The 23,734-nt window shown below is 42.2% G+C and overlaps 2 protein-coding genes across 9 annotated transcripts in view; both read left to right on the plus strand.

The window, feature by feature from the left end:
* Nucleotides 1–15,575, plus strand: part of OMA1 (OMA1 zinc metallopeptidase) — a 279,608-nt gene extending 264,033 nt beyond the window's left edge. For 2 of the 3 annotated variants that reach the window (XM_063802661.1, XM_063802838.1), the window contains 2 exons: nucleotides 7,762–7,882; nucleotides 15,405–15,575. In XM_063802661.1, the coding sequence (XP_063658731.1) occupies nucleotides 7,762–7,882; nucleotides 15,405–15,445 (162 nt within the window). In that variant the 3' untranslated portion in view covers nucleotides 15,446–15,575. Of the gene's footprint in view, nucleotides 1–7,761; nucleotides 8,606–15,404 lie in introns of those variants that run through there. The other variant, XM_063802866.1, reaches the window with a different exon arrangement.
* Nucleotides 15,576–18,813: 3,238 nt separating this feature from the next.
* The window catches only part of DAB1 (DAB adaptor protein 1), a 1,250,022-nt gene continuing 1,245,101 nt past the window's right edge, over nucleotides 18,814–23,734 (plus strand). For 5 of the 6 annotated variants that reach the window (XM_054667233.2, XM_063801480.1, XM_009458771.5 and 2 more), the window contains exon 1: nucleotides 18,878–19,129. The gene's annotated coding sequence lies outside the window, so the exon portion shown is untranslated. Of the gene's footprint in view, nucleotides 19,130–23,734 lie in introns of all 6 variants that reach the window. The other variant, XM_063801487.1, reaches the window with a different exon arrangement.

A 23,734-nucleotide genomic window follows, 5' to 3' on the forward strand; every position in this document is an offset into this window, starting at 1 on the left:
TCCTTTGTGAAAAGCACTCTTCTAGGAACAGAGAGAAAAAGAGGTCACATTGCTTTTTTTTCTTTAAAAAAATTTTAAAATTTAAATGATGATAAAATACACATAACATAAAATTTATAATTTTAACATATTTAAGTGTACAGTTCAGTAGTGTTATGTATATTCACATTGTCATGCACTCAATTCCAGAACTTTTTCATCTTGCAAAACTGAAACTCTGTATTAAGTAAACAACTCTCCACTCCTTCCCCACAGCCCTTGGCAACCACCATTCTATTTTCTGTCTCTATGAATAATCTGACTACATTAGGTATCACATATAAGTGGAATTATATAGTATTTGTCTTTTTGTAACTGGCTTATTTCACTTAGCATAAAGTCCTCAAGGTTCATCTATGTTGTAGCATGTGTCAGAATTTCTCTTAAGACTGAACAGTATTCCATTGGTGTATATACAACACATTTTGTTATCTGTTGTTAGAGATTTGGGCTGCTTCCACCTTTGAGCTATTGTGCATAATGCTACTATGAACATTGATATACAAATATCTCTTTGAGACTATGCTTTCAATTCTTTTGGATATATATCCAGAAGTGAAATTGCTGGATCAAATGGTAATTCTATTTTTAACTTTTGAGGAACCACCATACTATTTCTGTAGCAGCTGAACCATTTTATGTTCCCACAAAGAGTACATAGGCTTTCAACTTCTTCACTCTGTTATTTTCTTTCTTTTTAAATTTGTTTTATTTTTTGTTTTTAATAACAGCCATTAAAATGAGTATAAGTTGCTATCTCACTGTGGTTTTGATTTGCATTTTCCCAATGATTAATGATTTGGGGTATCTTTACATATTTTTATTAGTCATTTGTATATATTCTTTGGAGAAATAACTATTCAAGTTTTTGCCAATTTATTTGTTTTTTTGTTGTTGAGTTGCAGGAGTTCTTTATATATTCTGAATATTAAACTCTGTATCAGATATATGATTTATGAATACTTTCTCCCAAAACTTTGCCTTTTCACTCTTTTGATTTTGTCCTTTTGTGCAAAGAAGTTTTAATTTTGATGTAGTCCAATTTACCTGTTTTTACCTTTATTGTTTCTTCTTTTGGTGTAATATCCAAGAAATCATTGCCAAATTAATGTCATGAAGCTCTTCTCCTATGTTTTCCTTTGAAAGTTTTATAGTTTTAGGTCTTATATTTACATCTTTGATTCATTTTGTGTTAATTTTTACATAGAGTATCACATAAAGGTCTAAATTTATTTTTTTATATGTGGACATCCAATTTTTCCAGCATCATTTGTGGAAAAGATTGTCCTCTCCTTATTAAGTGTTCTTGGCACCTTTGTTAAAAATCATTTGAGTATATATGTGAAGGTTTATTTCTGGGCTTTTAATTCTATTCAGTTGGTCTATATATCTGTCTCTCAGGCAGTGCTGCACTGTTTTGATTCCTGTAGCTTTGTAATACATATTGAAATCAAGAAGTATGAAACCTCCAACTTTGTTCCTATTTAAGATTGTTTTGGCTATTTGGGGACTTTTAAGATTTTGTAAAAATTTTAGGATGGATTTTTCTACTTTTCACAAAAATTATCATTGTGATTTTAATAAGAATTAAATCTGTAGGTTGCTCTGGGCAGTATTTACATCTTAACAACATTAAGTCTTCCAATCTATGAACATGGAAATTCTTTCCATTTATTTGTGTCTTTTGGAAACACCTCTTTTGGACCAGCAATCAGGGGCTTTATATATATTATTTCAGATCTCATTCACCCCTATGTCCTCTTGGATTAGTATTTAGAAACAAATGCCAGGAAAAGCTCTTCTTTTATGAGGACTTGAAATGTTCCTTCTTCATGTTTCTGCCACACATAGAAGAGAAATCACTTAACTGCCCAAGTTTCCTTTTTCTAATTGTTTCTTGGAAAGATGTAGCTCAGTTTTTAATAATTATATATGACCTATAATTTAACAATTATGAAGGTCTATATATTTGTATTCTTACCTTCACTCAGGTCTTAAATATATCTACTGTAATTTATGCTTTCTCTGGCTCTCATATGTATTTTTTTACTTTATTGTGTACATTTTATAAGCTGCTTTAAATCCCTTATGATTTAAAATATGGCTATAAAAGAATAATTTTTTAAATTAAAGATATATATTATCACCAATTTTATAGGTGAGGAAACTTAAGTTTAGAGTGAATAAGTAACTTCAGTAAATCATATAGCTCATAAGTGGCAGAATTAGAATTCAAATCTAGATCTCTGATCGCAAAGCCCAAGCATGCAACTCTCCTCTGCGACAATGAGATTGAGTGCCTGCCTAGCTCAGAATCTAGTTAAGTGTGAGTAATTGGATAGACAGATATGGCCATAAACAACTCTCATACAAGCCAGGAATGACAAGGACTGCAATAGGGAGTTTTGAGGGGATATAAACATAGAGAAGGGGACGCAAGGTTTCTTGGAACAGATGAGATTCCAAATCCAATGATCTAAATAGATATTAATGCATGGAAGCAAGAAGTTTTCGAAGAGGGTTTTAGGAATGATTTCATTGTTGGGTTAAAAAAATAGAAGGTATTGTGTATAAGGTTCTTGTTATATACTTATCTAATCCTTATGAGATTGACATATACTGATGTTCGCTCAGCATTCATTTCTCTGGGGAACCATCCTTCCCCATCCCAGGAGATTTAGCAAAGGATGACCTCACACCACCCCTTTTCAGTCCTAGTTCTGACTCCTCTATCACAGTAGGAGACAAGCTAGGCCCAAGGTAGGCCAAGTAAAGCCTTCTTGGAACTTTTTCAAAGGAACTTTTTTGAAAGATGCTGTCTTCCATTGGTCGTGAACTATAAGAATGATATAAACTGGAGGCGCCTGTAGCTGTTTGTGCTGACCCAATGGAAGTAGGGGAGAATGTGATGAACCTGCAAAGAGTAGAAGAGCAGAGAAAGAAAGAACCCTGATGACACTTTTTGAGCATCTCTGTCTCCAGCCAGAACAAATGCTGGATACTCCTTCAAGATTTTAGTTGTCAGAGCAAATAAATTTTTTTCTACTTATATTATTTTTTATTTTATTTCATTTATTTTTTTGAGATGGAGTCTAGCTCTGCCACCCAGGCTGGAGTGCAGTGGCGTGATCTCAGCTCACTGCAACCTCCACCTCCTGGTTTCAAGCAATTCTCCTGTCCTACCCTCCCCAGTAGCTGGGACCACAGGCGTATGCCATGATGCCCGGCTAATTTTTGTATTTTTAGTAGAGACAGAGTTTCACCATATTGGTCAGGCTGTTCTCGAACTCCCAACTTCAGGTGATCCACCTGCCTCAGCCTCCCAAAGTGCTGGGATTAGAGGCATGAGCCACCGCGCCCAGCCTACTTGAATTATTTTAAACTGAACATCTTCCATCTAAAGCCAAAAGAGAACCACCAAGATGGATTACAGTAAGAGTACGGACTACAGCTTGTTAGACATTTGTATATCTTCTTTGGACGATACCTATTCAAGCTCTTTGCCAATTTATTAATTACATTATTGTTTTTTGTCATCATTCATATAATCATTTACTATTCTAGTGTGTTTGGGAAAAATCCTCCAATTCTCTGCTCCTTGGTTCCCTTTTGTATCCATGGATTCATAGGATTCTTAGGAGGATTGGGTGAGAAACTGCAGGCAAATGTTAGATCAGAGCCTGGGATAAAGGATTGCCCTAAACATGTAAACGTTTAAAAATGCTTGCAACTTTATGAGGGCAGGAATACTATCTTTACTTTAAGAATGAGAAAAGTGAGGCTTAGCAGGGAGAAAGGGACTTACCAGATGTCCCACAGTTAATGTGTCAGATCCTGGGTAAAAGTCTCCATGTGGACATCCAGCTGACTGAGTGCTTCTGTTCTACTTGTGGAACTGCTGTTTCCTGGCAGCAGAGAGAAGCGTGAAGGAGAGAAGCTTGTTCCCTCCAGCTGTCTTCCAGCTTGCTGAGCCCTGTGTAGAATCCTTCCCTACCCTCTTCCCCCACTGAAAAGGCCCCTTCAGACCTACCACCCTGTAGGGAGAGACTCAAACAGCTGCAAAGAAGGTAGGATGCTAGGCCGTATTTGTTCAGGTGGATACAATAGCATCAGACTAGCATGGAGCTCAAATATTGACTCATAATTCTTCAGGCATCTTTGTATTTAAATCATAGCCCTGTAAAGCTCACATTTGATATGCACTAATTAATTCTCCCTGTGAATTGTACTGGATTCTCTTCTCTGTGGTGGTGGTGGTGGTGGTGGGGTGTATGTGTGTGTGTGTATAGAGACAGAGAAAAATTCCTATAAATTGAAGTGATCAAAAATAAGCATCCACCAGTGTCAAACTTAGTATTTGGCTCTCTGTGGCTGATGAGTACCTCCTGGATGAGAGGGCTGGGCAAAATTTACCAGACAAATATGAGTCATTTATGAGGAAATCACCTACAGCAAATGAAGCTAATTTTTTTTATTATCCTTCAACAGTAGGATCACAATCTGTGTTGAAATGGTAAAGTCAAATGCAATGTGGAAATTCATATTTTGCTCCTAAAAATTCTGATCCTATCCTTTTTTCTCCCATTCAAAGTAGTATGGACATTGCTGTCAAGAAATAGATAGGATTTGACTGAGGTGTAGGGAAATATTAGGTTATTTAAAGTAGAAAATTCACAGATTTTGCCATAAACAGAATTTATTAATATCCTTTCATGTAATATGAAAAAAAATTGCTGGTTTGATTAGAGGAGTTAATAAAAGTGGGTGAGCATTAGATTATCCTTGTAATTCTACTTATGGATGAGACTACAGTGCAATGTCAATGGAAGTGGGAATTAAAACCAATTGCAAGCTTACTCCTTCTAGAAGAAAGGGAACTGGTCAAAGTTTGGCCAACTGGAGAACAGAGCAGGCCAGTGAGGAAGACTGAAAGAGTTACACTAAGAGACTCCTCTTAAGTTTGCCTTGAGAGAGAGAAATAAGGAGAGAGAAAGAGAATGTTTGATTTGCCTTTAGACCAATCTGGGATTGAATCTGTGGTCTGCAGTTTCACATTGTGTGACCTTGGACAAGCCGTGCCACCTCTCTGAGCCTCAGTTTCCTTGTTTATTGAATGGGAAGTACATTCTTCCTAAAGGATTCTTTTGAAGATTATAAATATTGTGTGTAAAGTGCCCTCTCCTAGCTCTACTCAATTCTAACTTTCTCTTGTTTCTTCTATCACTTCCTCCTTCCCTTTCCCAACACATTCTACACTCTACTTCTTGCCTCCATTGTGATATTCATTTGAAATTGTTATGAGTTATGCCACATGGTAATATACTGCTTTAGGGATGCTTATGTTTAAATTAAAACCTTTCTTCTAGGACCGTGCAAATCATAGCAAAGAAAATATAGATGACAATAGGCTTATCAGTTATGAGAGATACAGCTAACTGACCATCAAAACTCATGCTTCTCCTTTAATAGAATTAGAATAGAGTGGCCACTGGGAAATAGCTGCCAAGCCAAATAGCTATTATATTTCCCAGCACCCCCTACATTTAGATGGTGCCATGTGATTAGTTCTCACCCAAAAAAGTATGAACAGAAGAGATGTGTGTCACTTCAATGGCATGAAAAAACAGACATGGCTTCACCACTTCCTCATTTCTTTCCTAATAGTTTGATGTAGGCAAGCTTGATGTCCTTGGAAGTCATGTGTTGAAGACACAAATAACTTATGCCCCTAAATCATCACGTGGAGGAAAGCCAGCAACCAATGGGAAAACCAAGTCTGAACTTGAGTGAGAAATAACTTATATGAGTATATATGAGCCATATACACTTTAGATGTCTTTGTTACAGCGGCCACTATTACCCTAACTAATACATCAGAATCTCAAAGATGGCTATATCTATTTATGGAAGTGAGAGGTAGTGAAAGCCAACACATTACAGACAGGATCTAATTATCTAGCTCTTGTGAATTTATTGGGGGTCTCTAAGAATAGATGGTCTCTAAGGTCTCTTAACATCCTACATGAATAACACCAATATCACATATTTAATAAATGTTTGCTATGTTGCAGACTCTGTGCTGAGCACTTTATGTCATTTTATTTTCTTTGGACCTTGCAACAACCCTATGAGGTATCCTCATTTAAAGATAAAAAGGTTTGATGGCTACTGGTAAGTATAGGAAACTTGTAAGGTCAAGCAATCCACAAGGAGTACATTTTCATCCAATTTTGTCAGACTGTAGAGCTTGAGTTTCTCATCGTTGAACTATACTGCCTTCCAAAATCTGCAAGTACATGATTATAAGTGCACACTATACATATCATGCTTTTGTTCCAGGAATTACCCAGAAATTTGGCTATGAAATATTAGTTGGAAGACCAGTGAATGGCTCAATTTGTATTCCAACATTCATTTATGTTGTGCTTTGTTTCAGAATAAGAAATGAGATAAGGGATAGAAAATAACACTAATAGAGCTTCTACAATATATCAGGTACATGCATTACCAAGTCTTCTGAGGTTAGTATTGTTACCACCATTTTACAGACAAGGAAAATAAAAATTAGAGCCAAATAAATGTTGGTTTGTATGGTCAGTCATTCTTTTAAGATATACTTATTGACATTCCACTATGTTGCCAGGTACTATGCTGGCCACAGGAAATTCCAAAGTGAACACAACAAATATGGGCCCTAACATTTCAGAACTTATGGTCTAGCAACTGCTTTATGAGGTAGCAAGCAACATGCCATAGAGATTGATTTAGCAAAATTTGGATGTCTACATACCAGGGAGATTGTGAAGGAAGCTCTGACATTGGGCAGACATTGAGCTACGTGATTTCCAGAGCCCCTTTTTGCCCTGAGATGAACAGGACATTATCTAGTTGGTTGAAAAGGATCACTGGAAGTGATTCAGGGAGAGGAAAAATAAACGACAGGGAAATAAGCTAGCAAGAGCAAGGAATTTTTCTATATACAGAATCTGGCTTGTAGTAATGATTCAATAAATGTCGGCTATCATCAATTACTATTAAAACAATTTCTGCATCCTATAAACAACTCCAGATATTTCTTATCCAAACAGCAGGACTTTTTACAGCTCCCAAAAAGTAAAAGGAATCATTATTTATTAATTGGCCTCTGTTTTCCATATTATCTTGTTCTGTATGCCATATTACATATTTTTGCATGTAATTCTTGCAGTAATTTTACAAGGTATTGTATCAGTAAGAATAGGTTACATTATTATTCAATAACAAGCATTCCAGAAATCTAGGTGGCTTGAAACAACAAAGGTTTATTTCTCGCTCATGTTACATATTCATCATAGGTTGGCTGCTGACTCTACTCAGTGTTATCTTTGTTTTCACTCTTGGACTCAGAGTGACAAGGAAGCTACTTAGGAACATTGAGATTGTCATGACAGAGAGGGAAGAGAAAATGGTAAAGCACACACTAACTCCCAAAGCTTCTACCTGGAAATGCTACACATTACTTCTGTCTGTATTTTATTGGATTAAGCAAATCAGAGGTCCTGCCTATGTTAATTGGGATGAATAATTGTGCCTAACATGTGCCAAAAATGAGAAAATCAAATACTCATTAACAGTCCAGTCCTAATGACTGCTTTAGGAAGATGTTATTTATTATACTCAGTTTGCAGTTGAGGAAACTGAGATGAGGAAACTGAGGTTTTTGTTTTTTTTGTTTTTTTTTAGATGCAGTCTCACCCTGTCACCAGGCTGGAGTGTAGTGGTGCAATCTCAGCTCACTGCAACCTCTGCCTCCCGAGTTCAAGCGATTCTCCTGCCTCAGCCTCCCCAGTAGCTGGGACTACAGGTGCATACCACCACATTCAGCTAATTTTTGTATTTTTAGTAGAGATGGGGTTTCACCATGTTGTCCAGGATGGTCTTGATCTCTTGACCAACTGAGGTCTTTTGTTGGAGGAGGGAGGATCAGGCTTGATCCTTCAGGAACACAGGACACTGATGGCCCCTCCCTCAACTGTGACCTCCCTTTCCTTGGGCTTGCACAGCCAGTTCTTCTCAGGTCTTTCCTCTGACATCTCTGGCCACTCCTTAGTGCCCTCTATAGGCTCCTCCTCTTTTTCTGCCCCTTAACTGATAGTGTTCTAGGGGACTGCGTTTTAGTCTATTTCTATCTCACTTTATCTATTCTATCTGGGGAGTCTCATTACTCTCCTCTTTTTAGTTACCTTTATAGATTGATGTCTCCTACAATGACAGATTGAGCCCAGACCTAACCTCTGCACTATGGGAATATAGACTCAATCGTCTTTCAGACACCGTTGCTTGGATGTTTTATAGAGATTGCAAACAACTCACTATTTTTGCAAAAATTAAAAATCCATGAACAGGTTTGGTAAATTCTACCTGGGGGTATCTGAGGAATGGAACTTTTCTTCAAGTTGGTCTGAAAGGCTGGGCATGGTGGCTCATGCATGTAATCCCAGCACTCTGGGAGGCCAAGACAGGAGGATTGCTTGAGCCCAGGAGTTCAAGACCAGCCTGGGCAACATTGGGAGATCCTCTCTCTACTAAAACAAAAACAAATACAAAAAAACAAATTGATCTCAAAGCTTGTCTTTTGGGTTATTATTAGAGTTATGCAATCATTTTTTCTTACTCTGGCTTTCTATGAGAAGGGATTTTCCTTTTGCATGAATCTGGCCTTTCTCCACCCCTTCTCAGGGGGAATTAAAGTACTTTTTCTGGTTGGTGAATTTGGAAACAATAACTAGGCACGCTCACTGAGATCCATTTTCCTTCTCTCTTGGGAGAGGTCTATCTGCAGAGAGCATTTGTTCCTCTCTGCTTACTCATTCCTTAGGTCTTACCTTGGCAGGTATCAGGTAAGGCAATTCAGGAATGCCTTGGACTGGTGGGCTTGTCTGTCCAGTTCTAGAGTTGGGTATTTGCAAGTCACTTGGCTAAGGGACCTAAGGCCATGTCCTCCAACTTGTCCTCTAGCAGTAATATAGTTGACACTTTGGTTTCTCTCTTTACTGTTATTTATTATTTATTTTTTCCAAAACCTAGGCAGGGAAAAATGCTATTTATTTGGGGTTCACTGAATGCAGTTTAAAGACATAGGACTTGAGCTTCAGCACCTACAGTTTAATTTTTTAACTCGGGGATATGGCCAAACTTTGTTTCTGTTATAGGATACAAATACCCACAAATATCTACCTTATATTCTTGATAAGCCCGAGAAAAATATGAAGTGCTGTATACATTGCAATTATGTGATAAATTATTGCATATAAATTATTATTTATGTAGCAATATTTATTGAGCACCTCTACTCCCAGTTTGGAGAATAGAAATAAAAGAAACAGTCTCTGCCATCAGGGTTTTATGGACTCTCGGGAAGCCAGGGAAGCAAAGGGATAATGACAATACTGTGTCATCACAAATAAAGAAACACAGATGAGGGTATGAGGTAGAGCATGGCAGAGGTTGAGTCCCACGGAAATCTTAAAGAAGATGATGCCTGAGCTAATTTTTGAAAGATGAGCGGAAGTCAGAGGGGTAGATTCAGGTGAGGGACAACACATAGTGATTAGAAAAACAGTGTGCACCTATGTGTAACACAAGGCATTAGAAAAATTTTAAAAAAGCACTTTTGAGGAATGGCAGGGGTTTGGTTTGGCTGGACTGAGTGTGCCGGCTGGAGAGTGGCCAGACTTGGAGTTGGGGAGGTCAACAGTGGCTAGCCCACAACAGGCGCATTACTTTAGGCTAATGATCAGGCAATAAGGATGATATTGAGGAGAGGGATGGGCATACGTCCCCATGTGTATGTTGCTTCATTATTAGCCTATGGCTGGGAGAAGAGGTGATAGTGGTGGGAGGGCCCAGCCGAGGCCTCTCTGTGCATGGAAGGCAGACAGGATCACCTTCAAGAAACAGGAAAGGGGTCCAGATTCCCCTCTATGCTGGCCAGTTTAGTCTCCTTCCTATTCTTTCCCTAAACTGGTGCTTTAAGCTGATGTATGACGTTGTGTAAAGGGCTTTGCGAAGGTGAGAAGGGCGGCTCTGAAACCACTTTCTGATGGGGGGAAATACGAGCCCAACGATGATTAGTGACTTGCCTGAGTTCCCAGGGAACATAATCTCATAGTTTTCTGGGTCACAGGGAATTTTCCTTCTGTATTTAGGGAATGCCATGTGGATTTTGGAGTAAGACTTCCTGGGTTTATATCCCAGCTCTCCTACTTACCAGGTGAGGGTTCTCAGGTATATTATTGTAGTCTTTGAGCCTCAAACTTTTCAGCCATAAATAGGTTTAGTAATAGTCTTAGCCTCATAGGGTTATTGTGAAGGTTAAATGGTTTAATATGTATAAGGCACTTAAAGCAATGCTTGGTCCTTAGTAAGACCTATGTAAGTGTTATCTATCATCATTACTTTATTATTTCAATTAGGCCAGCCCAGCTCCTAACCAGACCATTCTTTGTGGATAAAGCTGTATCTTGCCTGCTTTTCATGGTTTGAACAAAGAATTAAGACTCTTTAATTGGGTTTGGAAGAGTCTGTCAAAATCATGGATCTCCTCCCATCCCCTCTCTAATTTCCCCTTAGGAAGCCTGGTCAGTTTATTTCACACACATCGACTGGGCTATTCTCTGTGCCAGGCCCTACATCTTTTGGATGTATCTGTACAGAGATAAGTGAGACCCACTTGGTCTCTAACCTACAGGAACTTATGGCCTATAGGGGATGTTAGATTTGGAGGCAAATGGCTATAGCACAAAGTCCAAAGGAATGGATGCACACTTGAAGCACTGGAGGAAGTCCAGAGAAGAAGAGATTACATGTAGCTCAGGCATCATGGGAATCTTCCAAGAGAAAGTAGTCTCTGAACTGAGCCCTGAACAATGGGTAAGATACCAACAGGCCTGAGCATAGGGAAGGAAGGCAGAAGTACAGGCAGAATGTCCCAAACTTCCAAGCATCTCTTGGAGAATTCTGAGTAAGGAACTTCTCGTGAAATCCTGTCCTATCTCCGTGACCCACTAAATCACCTTTGGGCATGTGCACACTGCTCCATCTCTGGATCCTATGTCTCTGTTCCAGTTTGTTTAAGCTTTTTGCAGTTTTATAGCATATCCCTACAAGGAAAGGGAAGATAGAAAGAAAGCTAATAATTTTGAGTGCCTACTATGGGTCACTTATATCACCTTATTTAATTTTACAATCCTGTAAAATTTTAATCCTGTAAAACCAGCATTATTATTATTTCACTTAAGAATAGAGGAAACCACAGCTCAGGAAAGTTAAGCAATTTGCCCAAAGACACACAGTGAGCTTATTAATTAAATAATTATCTACTGAGTGTTAAGGGCAGAGGCAGGAATTGAACTCAGAGCACTTTGATTTTGAAGTCCTTATTCCTGTTAGTACAGCACAGTGCTGCTTCTTTGCCTAGGTGGCCAGATCCCCAATGGCATCATCATTGCTATAGACCCCCTTCAACACCTACTAACCCACGTTAATTGAAAACATCCCTGGCCCTGTAAAGGTATCAAACAGGAAATTCAATTAATGATGTCAGTGTTGAATGTGTTTGAGGTCTGGGTTCCTTACCTAACTGCCAAACCTTCGTCTTTCTCCAGCGGACAGTCTCTGCTCCAATATTTGCTGTTATCTCTGTGTCCAGTTTTGCAGAGAGTTATCAAGCCATAGCCCACAGAATTGCCAGGAACCCCAGAGACCACCTTGTCTGTGCCTGGTGTTTATGAAAAATGAGTCCAGACAGGGTAACTGCCCAGTCCAAGGCCACACAGTGATTTACAGCAGAGCTGGAATTAGAACCCTCATTTCGTCTGTGCCATTCAAAGCCACATTTGGTTCATTTTTCCAGGAAGCTCCCAGCTAGACCTGCAAAATATCTCGGCTGTCGGTTTAAAAGGATTTTCTTTTTCACTCTTTTCACTGACTGAAGTCCTGAAACAGATTGGACCGAACAACTGAGCAGTAGGGAGGCAGAGTAAACAGAATGGGTCCTTGGTGCCCCCGGCGTGTCTGTTGTCTGCAGCAACTCCTCACTGCCTGTGAGGCTGACAGACACAGCTGCTCCTTCACGGGGTTCTCAGACTCCTCCTGGTGTGCGAAGACACCCGCCGTAACAATGCTGGGACAGGAGAGTTGATGAGTGCCTGTCGTGGGGAACCCCAAATTATCCTTGAATGCATATGTGTGCATGTGTACGAGGAATGTGTTGGGGGTGAACCTTCCCTCCCCACCACGGTAACAGTACAAATTTAAAATCCAAATAAGCAAGTCTTCATCTTCCCTGGCACCAACTAAACATCACACTCAAAGCCTGGAATCCTGCAAGAAGATCAAGATCAAGTGTAAGGGGCCCAGGTTCTGTCACTCGATAGAAGCTGAATTACATTCCTAGCTCCAGATGCACGTAACCTTTTGGGGCCTTACATCATAAACCATAACCTCATAGGGGTCACTTCAATTCTCTGAGGTTTAGCTCCCCCAGCTGTAAAATTAGATGGCTAATGTCTGTTTTGTAGAGTTGTTTATAAAGAATCAGCTAGAGACTAGGGGTTACTCTAAGTGGAATATGTTTTATAGAAGTATTTTATTTGTGCAGCAATCTGTTTAATTAAATTTTAATGACCTTAGTGGGGAGGTGCAACCTAAGGTTTATTTCCTTCCTATCCCCAACACACACCATAAATGATAGGTCCTCCCTTAGCACATGCTGTGCCCTCATGCAAATTAGGAGAGTAGCCCTTTTGACCAATTGCAGCCTCAGGTGCAGGGCTTAGCAAGCTAAAGTGCTTTCCGGGAAAGAAAAAAAAAGTTGTTAACACCTGCATGCAGTCATAGCCCCACACCCTGATGCATGGTTTGGAGAGCAGGCTGGATTTTAGGCCAACCTCATGTCTTCATCTGGGGACCTTTGTATGATGCACAAGCTGCAAGGTCATCTGTAGAAGCCCTATCCAAATACACTCACTCTCTCCTAGCTGTCAACTGAGTCACTCCCTGAGCTTACTAATGTGGCCTTTAAAGGCATTTGAGTTTGCAACTTGGTTGGAGATTTTGAATTGTCAGGACAGATGATATCACACACTGAGCATAGTGCCTGTGACACACAGTAGGCTCTGGATAATTATACTCATGGAGAAGAAGGAAGGGTTAAATGGAACAACCCATGTAACAATGCCCAATGCATAATTCAGTGAATGCTTATTGCATGAATGAATGAGCTCACAGGCTAGTTGTGAAAACAAGACATAAATCCCCTTGTGAAATGTTTAATAACAATAAAAATTTCAAATTATAGTTCAACACAACAACTCAAGAGATGGCGCAAGTCAGCATATGAGTGTCAAATTAATTCCCCGACCATAATTTTTATAGGAGTTCAGAAAAGTGGGGGAGATCAATTTGTGGACTTGGAATCAGAAATCCTGTATGGGTTCTTGATCATGCACTTATACATCATGTTTGTTCATTTGTCAAATGTTTTCCAAGCCTATATTAGTGCCAGCCAGTCTATAGACTTTTGGGGCTATGGAGATGAACAATAAAAAGCCCATGACTGCAAGGATCTCACAGACTAGTGGGGATTGACAGACAGACAGTATAAACATGGTGCTAAAATAACATTGTGAGAACCTTGGGGAGGATTCAATGAGCTAATGCACACAGTAGGTTTATCATAAATTGCAGCATTGTACGGGTGCTTCTGATTATCATCTGAACACATTTCTGAATAAATCTCCACAATTTAACATCTGCTAATTCTCTAAAGCACCCACCATTTCTTTTCCACCTTTCATCCCTCTGTATCTCTTCTCCTTCTTTTCTTAGTTCTGCCAGAAGCCTATAAAGGCATTGTGCTGGCTGGCTGCTGGCCCTTGGAAAATGGGTAGATGGCACACAAGACTGGAGACAGAAGCTCGTAGTTGCAAGGGTAGGCACACACCGGCTTTGGTACTCACAGAGCTGCCATGGCGCCTTTTCTGAAGGATCCATCTTCACTGCAATCACTCTAATCACCCTGGCAACCGTGCACCCATAGACTCTGGCAACAATGCCAATGATAGTGAAGAGCGTTCTCTTAAACTTGCACTGGAGAGGGAGAAAACACGCCTTGTGAGAGAGGTAGCACATGGCTCTTGGTCCCCTCTCTCCCTCTCAGAAGGGCTGAGCCTGAAGCGATACCCTCATTTCATAGACCCCACAGCTGAACTCCATGGCCACAGGCCCTGCAGAAAATGCAATGGAAAGAGCGCAGGCACTGGGGCCAAGAAGTGTCAGAATCGAATCCTGACTTTGATACTTGGAACAGGGGAGCTTAGGCACATTAGTTTGATTTCTTCAGGTCTCAGTTTCCCTATTTACAAAACAGACATAGTAATTCTTACCTCACAGGCTTATTGTGAAAATTAAATGAAAGTGGAAGAGGCATTTAACAAGCAGTAGTTGAGTTTTGAGTCTGTCACCGCATTAGATGCCTGTTAATTTTGTCTCCCTAGTACTCCTTCCTTTTATCTGGCAAAAGGACTTTCTTGCCGTTGGGGGACCACCTCTCCTCCAGTCCATGAAGTTTGGCCACAAGATTCATTCTGTGTTAGACTTGGTCAATCATAGTCCCTCTAGTAGAGATTAGGCACATGACTTAATCCAGGACAAGCCGAACATTTTATTTTATTTTTTCCATATGTTTGAGACTGGGAGAGATAAAGTTTCTTTCCTGAGATAATAGAAGCCTAGAGCTCTTGGTGGCCATGACCCTTCCTGCTTCCTACAGGAAGAAAGCTTTCTGAAATGGGGGTATAGAAGGAGAGAGAGAGAATGAACAAGCAAGCAAGAGAGTTCACAGACGTGATGACATCATCGATAGAAAAGAGCTGGCTTCACTCTGGACTGCCAAGTGACAAACGCCTCTGTCTTTGCCTTAATAAATTCCCTTTGCCTTAAGCTGGTGATCTCGACCTCTCTCAAAGGAGGTGGGTGGGGTAGGGGGCAGCACTGGAGTAGGAAATGACTATATTTCTACAAACAGCAAGAGAGAAAAGCAGCAAGGTTTCTGAACAACTCTGGCTATGCTTGTAATTAAAATTACATCATTTTATCCTTCACATTCCCATTGTCTTTATACTAATATACGTTTAAAAAGGATCTGAGTCAATATCTTACTGCATGTTTCCCCTTGAGTGTGGATCTGAAGTGAATGTGGTGAATGTGTGCAGGGTGGTCCTGCCTCCTCTGTGGTTTATAAGTTACTCTAGGGCTTGGGATTTGTTGTTTCCATATTTTTTCTCCAGCCACTAACTATAATATTCATACTTTTATCCTTGTAGGGTGCTTTACAAATTATTTTCATCTGCATTATCTCATTTGATTCTCACGGTATCTGCGAAGGGCTGGGATGACTATTCCTGCCTGTCCAATTGAAAAACAGAAGCTCAGATCCTAGTATCATGGCCCTGAAAGAGAAAGACATCTGCAGAGCTTGTGCAGTGATCACCCAGGTGATGTATGGTACAGAGCGTAGAAGGATCCCTAGATTTGGAGCCAGAAGGCTCAGGATTGAATCTTAACTCTTACTAGTTAGCTGTTGGTCTTTGAGCAAGTCACTCAATCTCTCTGGTTCTCAGTTTTACCATCTGTCAGTTGGGGAAATAGGGATGATCATTTCCCTTCAAGGATTCTTGTGAATATCACAGGAAATAACGTAAAATAAAGTACTTTCTAAACTGTCAAGGGCAGCCCAACTATTTGAGGCTGATTTTTATCAGTGGTGATGTGATGGGTCCAGCTGGTAGTACAGGCTCACAATAACTGACCGTGCACACCTCTTCTTAATTCCACATTCAGTGACACACTTTTTTGGTAACTTGAAATCAGCCAAGGTGAGGATATTTACACTCAGGAAATTGGCAAATGCCATGACTCAGGGCTTTATTGTTAATCAGGCTTGTTAACAACAATCAGAGTCAGTTGTTAACCAGTTGCCAGTGGTGGTGGGGTTGGCAGGAGAGAAGAAAATGATACCAATATTTAAGAACATAGATAGACAAATGAGCAAATCCTTAGAGCATTTCCTTTAGTCTTCACAGCTCCTGGGGCAGATAGTGATTCAATTTTTTAGATAAGGTAATTAAAACTTTGAGAGGTTCATAACTTGCTTAGAAAACACAATAAATGACAGTAGAGATTCGAAGTCAGATCTCACATTTTCTCTGATTCCCATGCAGCAACCCAAAGGTACATCCACTAGCATCTGTTCTCTCCCTGATTGCCAACCCAGCAGTAGTGAGTAAGTTTCTATGACCACTTAACATTTAAGATCCCTATCTGGACTTCAATATACTAGTTTTGGAGTTGGAGAAACTAGCTTGGAAAAGATGGAGAGAAGTGCAGTACATTGAGTTGGGCACAAGGGAATGAGTTGACTGTCTTGGTGATCTACAGTTGTGGGTCTCAATTGGATAAGTGCTTCGGGGCCCTGGGAATTAGGCAACACCATTAGGGTTGGGGTCATTTGAAGCACCTGGGCTTAGAGAAGGAGAAAGTCAAGAGCACCTGGGTCCAAGTTCCAGCTCTGCTACTTCACCTGTCTGGGGTTTAGCTTTCTCATCTGTCAAAAGGGGGCAATATCAAATCATGCCTGTTTTATCTCATTGAGTTTCTGTGGTAGCAGTGGGGAGCAGGATCCTGGAGGCCTCTGGAATCTGTTACACTATACTGATATCAGAAATTATCACGTGTCTCAGCTGAAAACCTTTCCTCCTGTTGCTAAGAGAGAAAGGACTGTCTGTTTCCCTTTCTTGCCATCTCTGGCTCTACACATCCCCAAACAGCTCTGTTTTCCTTTCTATTTTTATATCTTGAGTGCTTTATATGATGATGTCCTGCATGCTTCTAACTAGATGAAGGTGGCAGACAGGAAAAAATCGAAAAGACCTAAACAAAATGAAAATCTTTCCTGCTAGAAATGTTTCCTGCTTGAGAAAAAGACAGATGGGTTCAGGGGCTGGCATTACTAATGCAAGCATCCCAGATGCTGAGAGAAGCTCTTCATGGACTCAACAAACAGGCAACCCCTGCCTGGTCCTGGACAGGACAGAAGGGTTATAGGAGCACTCCAGAGGCTCCTTGAAGACCTGAAAGTAGAGAAATGTTGAACATGAAATTAATGGTCATTTAGCACCTTAGGTGCCTTCCTTGTCACATTTCATCCTCACAATAATTTTATGAGAATATATAGATTATTATTTATATTTTCCAGTTAAGGAAAAGGATACTCAGAGAGTGGTAGGAGAAACTCATACCCAGACTCCCAGGGTAGCTGTCCAGTGGCCTTTTTTTCCTAGCGGAACTACAGGCAGAGGGGAAGTTGCTGTGGTTGTGGAGGTCAGGGACTTGAAAGGGACTTTTATTCAGCACTGTGGGACACTCTGATTGGATCCTCTCCTTCCACCCACGCCCCCTTCAGTACAGTCTCTGCACAGCAGCTGGAGTGAGCTTTTACAAATAAAAATCACACTCTTTCCAATCCTGTAACAGTTACATCTCTAACCCCCAAAACTCCAAACTTAGCATCAAGTCAATTTCCCTTACTGATCTTTACCCATAAGACCAGCCTCCCTCTTCAACCTCTCCACCTCATCTCGTGTCATCAACTCATCACTCTTGCTACATTCTAGCCACACTTCCTTCCTTCTGCTATTCAAACACATTCAACCTGTTCCTTCTTCAGGGCCTTGGCTCTTGTTCCCTCTATTTCTAATGACTGGTTCCTTATCATACAGATCTCAGATTAGTGGTCATGTGCTTGGAGGCCTCTTTCCCAAATGCCCAGCTTGATGTCCTACCCTAGTCATTTTCTATCACATGTCGCCATCTACTTAAATTTTGGTCAATAGCGATTATTACTATCCAATAGTTTCTTGCTGATTTACTTGTTTATTTTCCGTCTTACTAAAGAGCAGGTTACAAGAGAATAAACATTACTTGTCTGTGTTCTTTTGAATGTTCTGCTCCTCTCCATAAAGTAGAGGTAGGCTTATAGTAAGCACACAAAAATATTTATTGATGAGTGAATTGTTACTGATATATAATTACCTCAGGAAGGGCAGACCTGCACCAGATGAAGGAAGAAAAACTCATGTTTTGCTATCACTTACCATGTGTCAAGCTCTGTGCTTGTCTCATGTGATTCTCACAATTATTTGAGACATATGGTTCCCATTTTGTAGATGAAGAAATGGAAGCTCAATCATTTGGTCGTTTGATAAGACCACACAGCTACAACTGAAACCCTGGTCTGCCTGCTTCAGTGCCCACACACTTGATTGTGGGGTGTGCATAACATGTCTCAGGGGTTTATGTACCTGCAGAAGAGTGTGTGTCTGCTGCTGCAAAATCTTGCACCTGTGAACACCCCAAGAAGGAGGAGGCTGTGTAAAAGCACGTGCAGGCCAAGACCCTAGAGGCAGCACAGAGAGGGCTCTCCCCAGTAAATCACTTTTGCTTAACCTGAAGTCTATACTTCCCAGGGGAGCAGACACTGAGAACTGCAAACTGAAGACTGCAGAATGGCTGCAAGTTGTAGACCTCACTGTGACCGTAGCGGAGAAGGGAGTCTGCGAGTGGGTGCTGAGGTCCTTCCCCCTCAGAGCTCACATTCAGGCCAGGTCGGTCAGGCCGCGCCACCTCTTCCGGCAACAGCATTCCGCGCTAGGTGGCGAAATGCTGAGGGGCTCCCCTATTCGGGGGAATGCGGTAGTGATGTATAAGGTATGAAAGATGTGGCCTGCAGAGAGCCGGCACTATCTCTACTGCTGCTGCTGCTGTTGCTGCCGCTGCCTCTGCTGCCACCGCCACTACTGCTGCCAGCGGAGCCGCTAGGAGTGAGCATCCCCTCTCCGGGATACCCAGCTCCGCGGCGTATCCCGCGCGCCCTGGCCCCACACGGACCTGCCAGCCCCAGGGAACAAAAGCGGAGCCCGCTCGCCCTCTACTGCAGCCGGAGGATGAGTCGAGAGGGCTGAGCGGAGAGTGTGGTCCTCGGCGGCTGGAGGTAGGAGAATATGTTGCGCCCGCCCGCCGCGGCGTGAGAGGCTCGAGGTGGGCGCGCCGGGGTAGGGGCGGCCGCGGGCGCCTGTCCGTCTAGTGGGCGCTGCCCGGACCTGGCGAGGTGGTGGTCTGCAACGCTGCGCCCGCACTGCCCACTGTGGGTCGGGCGCCGAGCTCTCGCGGCCGCGAGGGAGCCTCCTGGGTGGGAACTGGAGGCAGTGGGGGGAAAGTCTGGAGCCAGAAGCCAGGCAGCAGCTGCCGCGGCGGCTGTGGATGGCTGCCTGCGGCACTTGGCGGCGCGCGTCTCACCGCGAAGAGCGGGAAGGCGGCGGCTGCAGTGTGCGCAAAGTTTTGGGTGGCGCGCAAAGGCGCAGGCGAGGGCCGCCGCACAGAGCCGCCCAAGTTGTGGCCGGAGCGCCAGGGCGACCCCCGGGAACCCCCCAAGCGGAATCCCCCGAGACAAGCGGCTCTTGCTCCCTGACACCCCCGTCGAGGCCGAGTTGACGCGCAGCCATTTAACCCTTCCTGTCCCGGGGAAACAACTTCATCCGCGTCGACGACTGGACTCTGACTGGCTGGGCAGCGTCGAGACTTCCGGGGGGTTCAGTCCTGTGGTCTTGCGCATTTCCTCGCTCAGTCCGCGTTTTCTTTTCATTTCTTTTCTGTCCACTTATGTATCTAGAAACCAGGCAAGCTGGCCAGGGGTCTTACCCAAAGACCCTTAACCCTCCCGCCATCCGGACGCATGCTTTCTTTCTGCCCTCTCAGCTTGGCTCTTTGATGCTGCTTTGAAAAATGAGATGATTAATCAATTAGATTAGTGGCCAATTAGGCATAACCTTGTAGGAAAATAATTATGCCCGGCTCTCTGAGCTTTCACTGATGATGAGGTGGGAATCCAGCCCAGGTGGGGTGGGGGTGGGGGGAGCTGTTCCGAAAAGATAGGGCTGATCAGGGAATTTCTGGGAATTTAAGATTAAAAAGATTCAAATAAGTGGTGGTGGCAGAGGTTGTGGGGGTGTAGTAGGAGAGAGAGAATGTGTGTGTGTGTGTACCAATTTTTGCTGAGACAATTAACCCTTGGCAGCGCAGTATGGGTGGACTTTGCAGGCAGCCTGTTTCGAACAGCTCAGAAAAGGTGTGTCCCCTTGCTTTCCAAGCCCCCTCCTCTCCTCTCTTTCAGAGGGGCTCTTGCCTGTAAATCGCCTTGCAGTGGCTTTGCGAGGCTGAGTTCCAATGAATGCATTTTAGTTTGGTGTCTGAGGAATCGCGTCGTTGCAGACCGAGGTTCCTTACTGTGCCTTCCGAGGATGCACAATTCCCCTGATCGTGTTAAATACAGTGGTTATTAAATGGGTGCAAAAGGAAGACAATCTGTTTCCAGGGCTGGGAAGTTCTGCTGCAGAGTGGGGTTTCCTTTTGCTTTTGGAATGACTGGCGGGGTTTGTCACTGCAGTATTACAATACAGCCATATTAAAAAGGTCTTCAGAGCTTAGAGCCCTCCACCACTGCAGCCCCATCTTCCACACACTTCCCTGCCCAAATCCTTCTTGCAGGGAACATGTAGTGGATTTCATACCTGCACCATGTGCATTTGAACCGCTTTCTGTCTCTATTTTAAGCTTCTTCTATCTGCTTGTACGTTTGATGCTAGATAGTAGATTTCTGTTCAGATTCTGTTCAAAATCTAGAGGTGTTCCCAGGGCAGAGGGATTTTTGCAACAGGTCCTAGGTCTGGGTTTTCTAATAATAGATCTCCCTGGCATTTAGCGACGTGGGGCCCCAGTCTCTCCACCAGTGACCTGACAAGGGTTGGACCAAGAGATCTCTGAAATCCCCTGCAGTGCTGACATTAGCTGATTCTGAATTTTATGGCTTTTTCTTTTTCTGAGCTGAGCGGAAGGAGTAGCTGAGCAGTACATGCAATGTGACAGCAGCAGTGCCACCTCGCTCCCAGTGGAAAGGAATGGGGGCTGGCCAGGGCTTATTGGCAAATAGGGATTTCCCAGCTGGAAGACTGCCTGGTGATACTGGTGTGCAGGGACAACTGGGAGCCACAGGATTCACCCACCTCCCTCAAAATGAATAGCCACCATTCAGCACTCTCTCTTTGACAAGATTTTTTTTTTTTTTCTTGAATTTGGACTCAGCTAGTTGCCTTACAGTGACCACATTTGTCGATCAGATTCTTGTGCTAGCAAAAGCCTTGCTCCTTTTTAAAAATGGAATCTTTTGTACATACCAGGAAGGGATGCAGGGTGAGAATATAGGGAGAGAGGAAAGAAGAGAGGGGAAGAGGCAAAGGAAGGAGTGGGTAGGGGGCAGAGCTAAGAGAAATAGGGAGACAGAGATAGCTTAAGTCTTCAAATACAGCCAGACAGTGGGAAAGAGGAAGCAGAGACAGAGAACTAGGTGGGAGGTGGGGGTGGGGTGGGAAGGGTGGTGGTGAGGAGAAGGGAGAGATTCAGGAAGGGAAGGAAAAGCAGAGAGGGAAATACTAGCCCTAAGAGGGAGCGACCAGAGCCCGCATGAAGCAAGACCAGTCTTACCCCCTGGCTTAGAAAAAATGTAAAGGAAAATCTCAAACTGCACAAGACACATTCCAGGTAGACTTGCAGCCTGGACTTAGCTTTGACATGATAAGACAATTATTTGTGAAATACACATTGTACCACAGAAAGTCACGAACTCTGTTTCTCCATTCATCCATGACTGGAGACTCCAGTTGTTGGTGTGCTGTTGGTGCTGGGAGGGGAGCTGTTTGCCTAGCCGACATGCTTTGTATAACCTGGAGAGTGTGCTCTTGCTTGGGTCAAGTTGGGTACTCCATTTGGACAGGCTGGGTTTCTCAACAACTTTGGAGGAGGTGTTTTTTTTTTGTTTGTTTTCAGACCTGTCTTCCATCGAATGGACAACTTCTACAGTCATGTATTATTTATTTATTTATTTAACCTGGGGGCGGAAATGAAAAATGAATAGTAAACACCCTTACATGCCACCCAGAAGTAGCAGTGATGGCAAAATGATTTCAATTAATCTTCTCCTCTCCAGCCTCCTTGCCCCCATTCTGGCCCATCCTCAGAGCCTCCCAGCTCATCTCCTGGCCTCCAGTATGGGCCCTTCCACAGATGTGACACATCTTTCTAGAACATGGCTTTGATCGTGTTACTCCCAGATCAAAAACATAAAGTGCTCCCTATTGCCCAAGGCATACTGTTCAAATTCCTGACTATAGACTTCAAGGCCTTTCACCATCTGGCCGTCTTACTCCCTCCTCATGTTCCTGTGACACACAACACACGCACATGCTCACACCGTACACACACACTACCCTCACACCCACACACCTACACACTTATGCACATACACACACACACCTTCACACACAGAGTCACACACACCCTGACATACATGCATACGCATTACATTCACACCACTCACACACAATTTCACACATTCATAAATACAAACACCCCCCACATGCACACAGCATCACACACAGCCTTCTATACATATACACAGCATTAGACATGCCTTCGCACACATATACACAGCATTACACCTACATCACTCACTACCATACTCACACATGCACACCTACCCACACACAACATCACATGCAGCCTCACACACACTCACATCTATGCACTTACATACAAACCCATACCACATATGAAATACATATCACATATGCTTTTCATACCTTTGCAGGTGCTACTTTCACTCCCTGTTTGGAGAATGTGTTCTATTCATTTGTCCTGTAGAATCTCCTCATGCATTAGGATCCATCTTAAAAGTGACATCCACTCAGAGGTCCCTTTCTCTCAGGAAGCTCGTGTTCCCTCAGTACTCTTTAAATGCCCCTCTTGAAGTGCTGTGTTACAAGTCTCCACGTGTTCATCTCTCCCACTAGAGTGAAATTTCCTTGAAAGCAGGGGCTTACCCATTCCGCTATTCAATCTCAGGGTATAACACAGTCCTCTGCACGAAAGCATATGATTGATGTTTAATGACTACATTCATTTTAAGAGCTTCTAAAGGATCATTAACATCTTTGACACCTTCTAAACATTTATTTTCTCTTATTCATTTTTTGTTAACAATTCTGATACAAACTTTTTTTTTAGAAATTCAAATGATACCGAAGTGTATAAAATAAAAAGTGACAACCCCTTCCCCCACCCCACCTAAATACCTTCTGTGTTTAATACACATTACTAAACATTGGCATTGCTCCTTTACTTTGCATAATATTTTCCTAACTAGATTATATGCAGGAAACTTTCAATATATATTCATGTACATCATCTTCATACCTTATACGATACTGTATGTGCAGGATGTGCCCAACGACTATGGAATAAATGAACAGAAACTTGTTCTGTTTATACTTAAATAACTAGATAGTTGGGCTTATTTTTAAATAAGTAGAACATGAATACTAGTTGGGTTTAAATTTTAAATTACATTAAAAATTGTTTGCTTAATCTTCACAGTAGCCCGATGTGACTGGTGTTGTAATCCTTATTTTACAGATAAAGAAAGCTAGGCTCCAAGAGGTTACGTAAATTGGTCAGGTCAGAAAAAAAAAATAGTAGTGTCTAGATG

This window comes from Pan troglodytes, chromosome 1 (assembly GCF_028858775.2).
Source record: "Pan troglodytes isolate AG18354 chromosome 1, NHGRI_mPanTro3-v2.0_pri, whole genome shotgun sequence".
NCBI lineage: Eukaryota > Metazoa > Chordata > Mammalia > Primates > Hominidae > Pan > Pan troglodytes.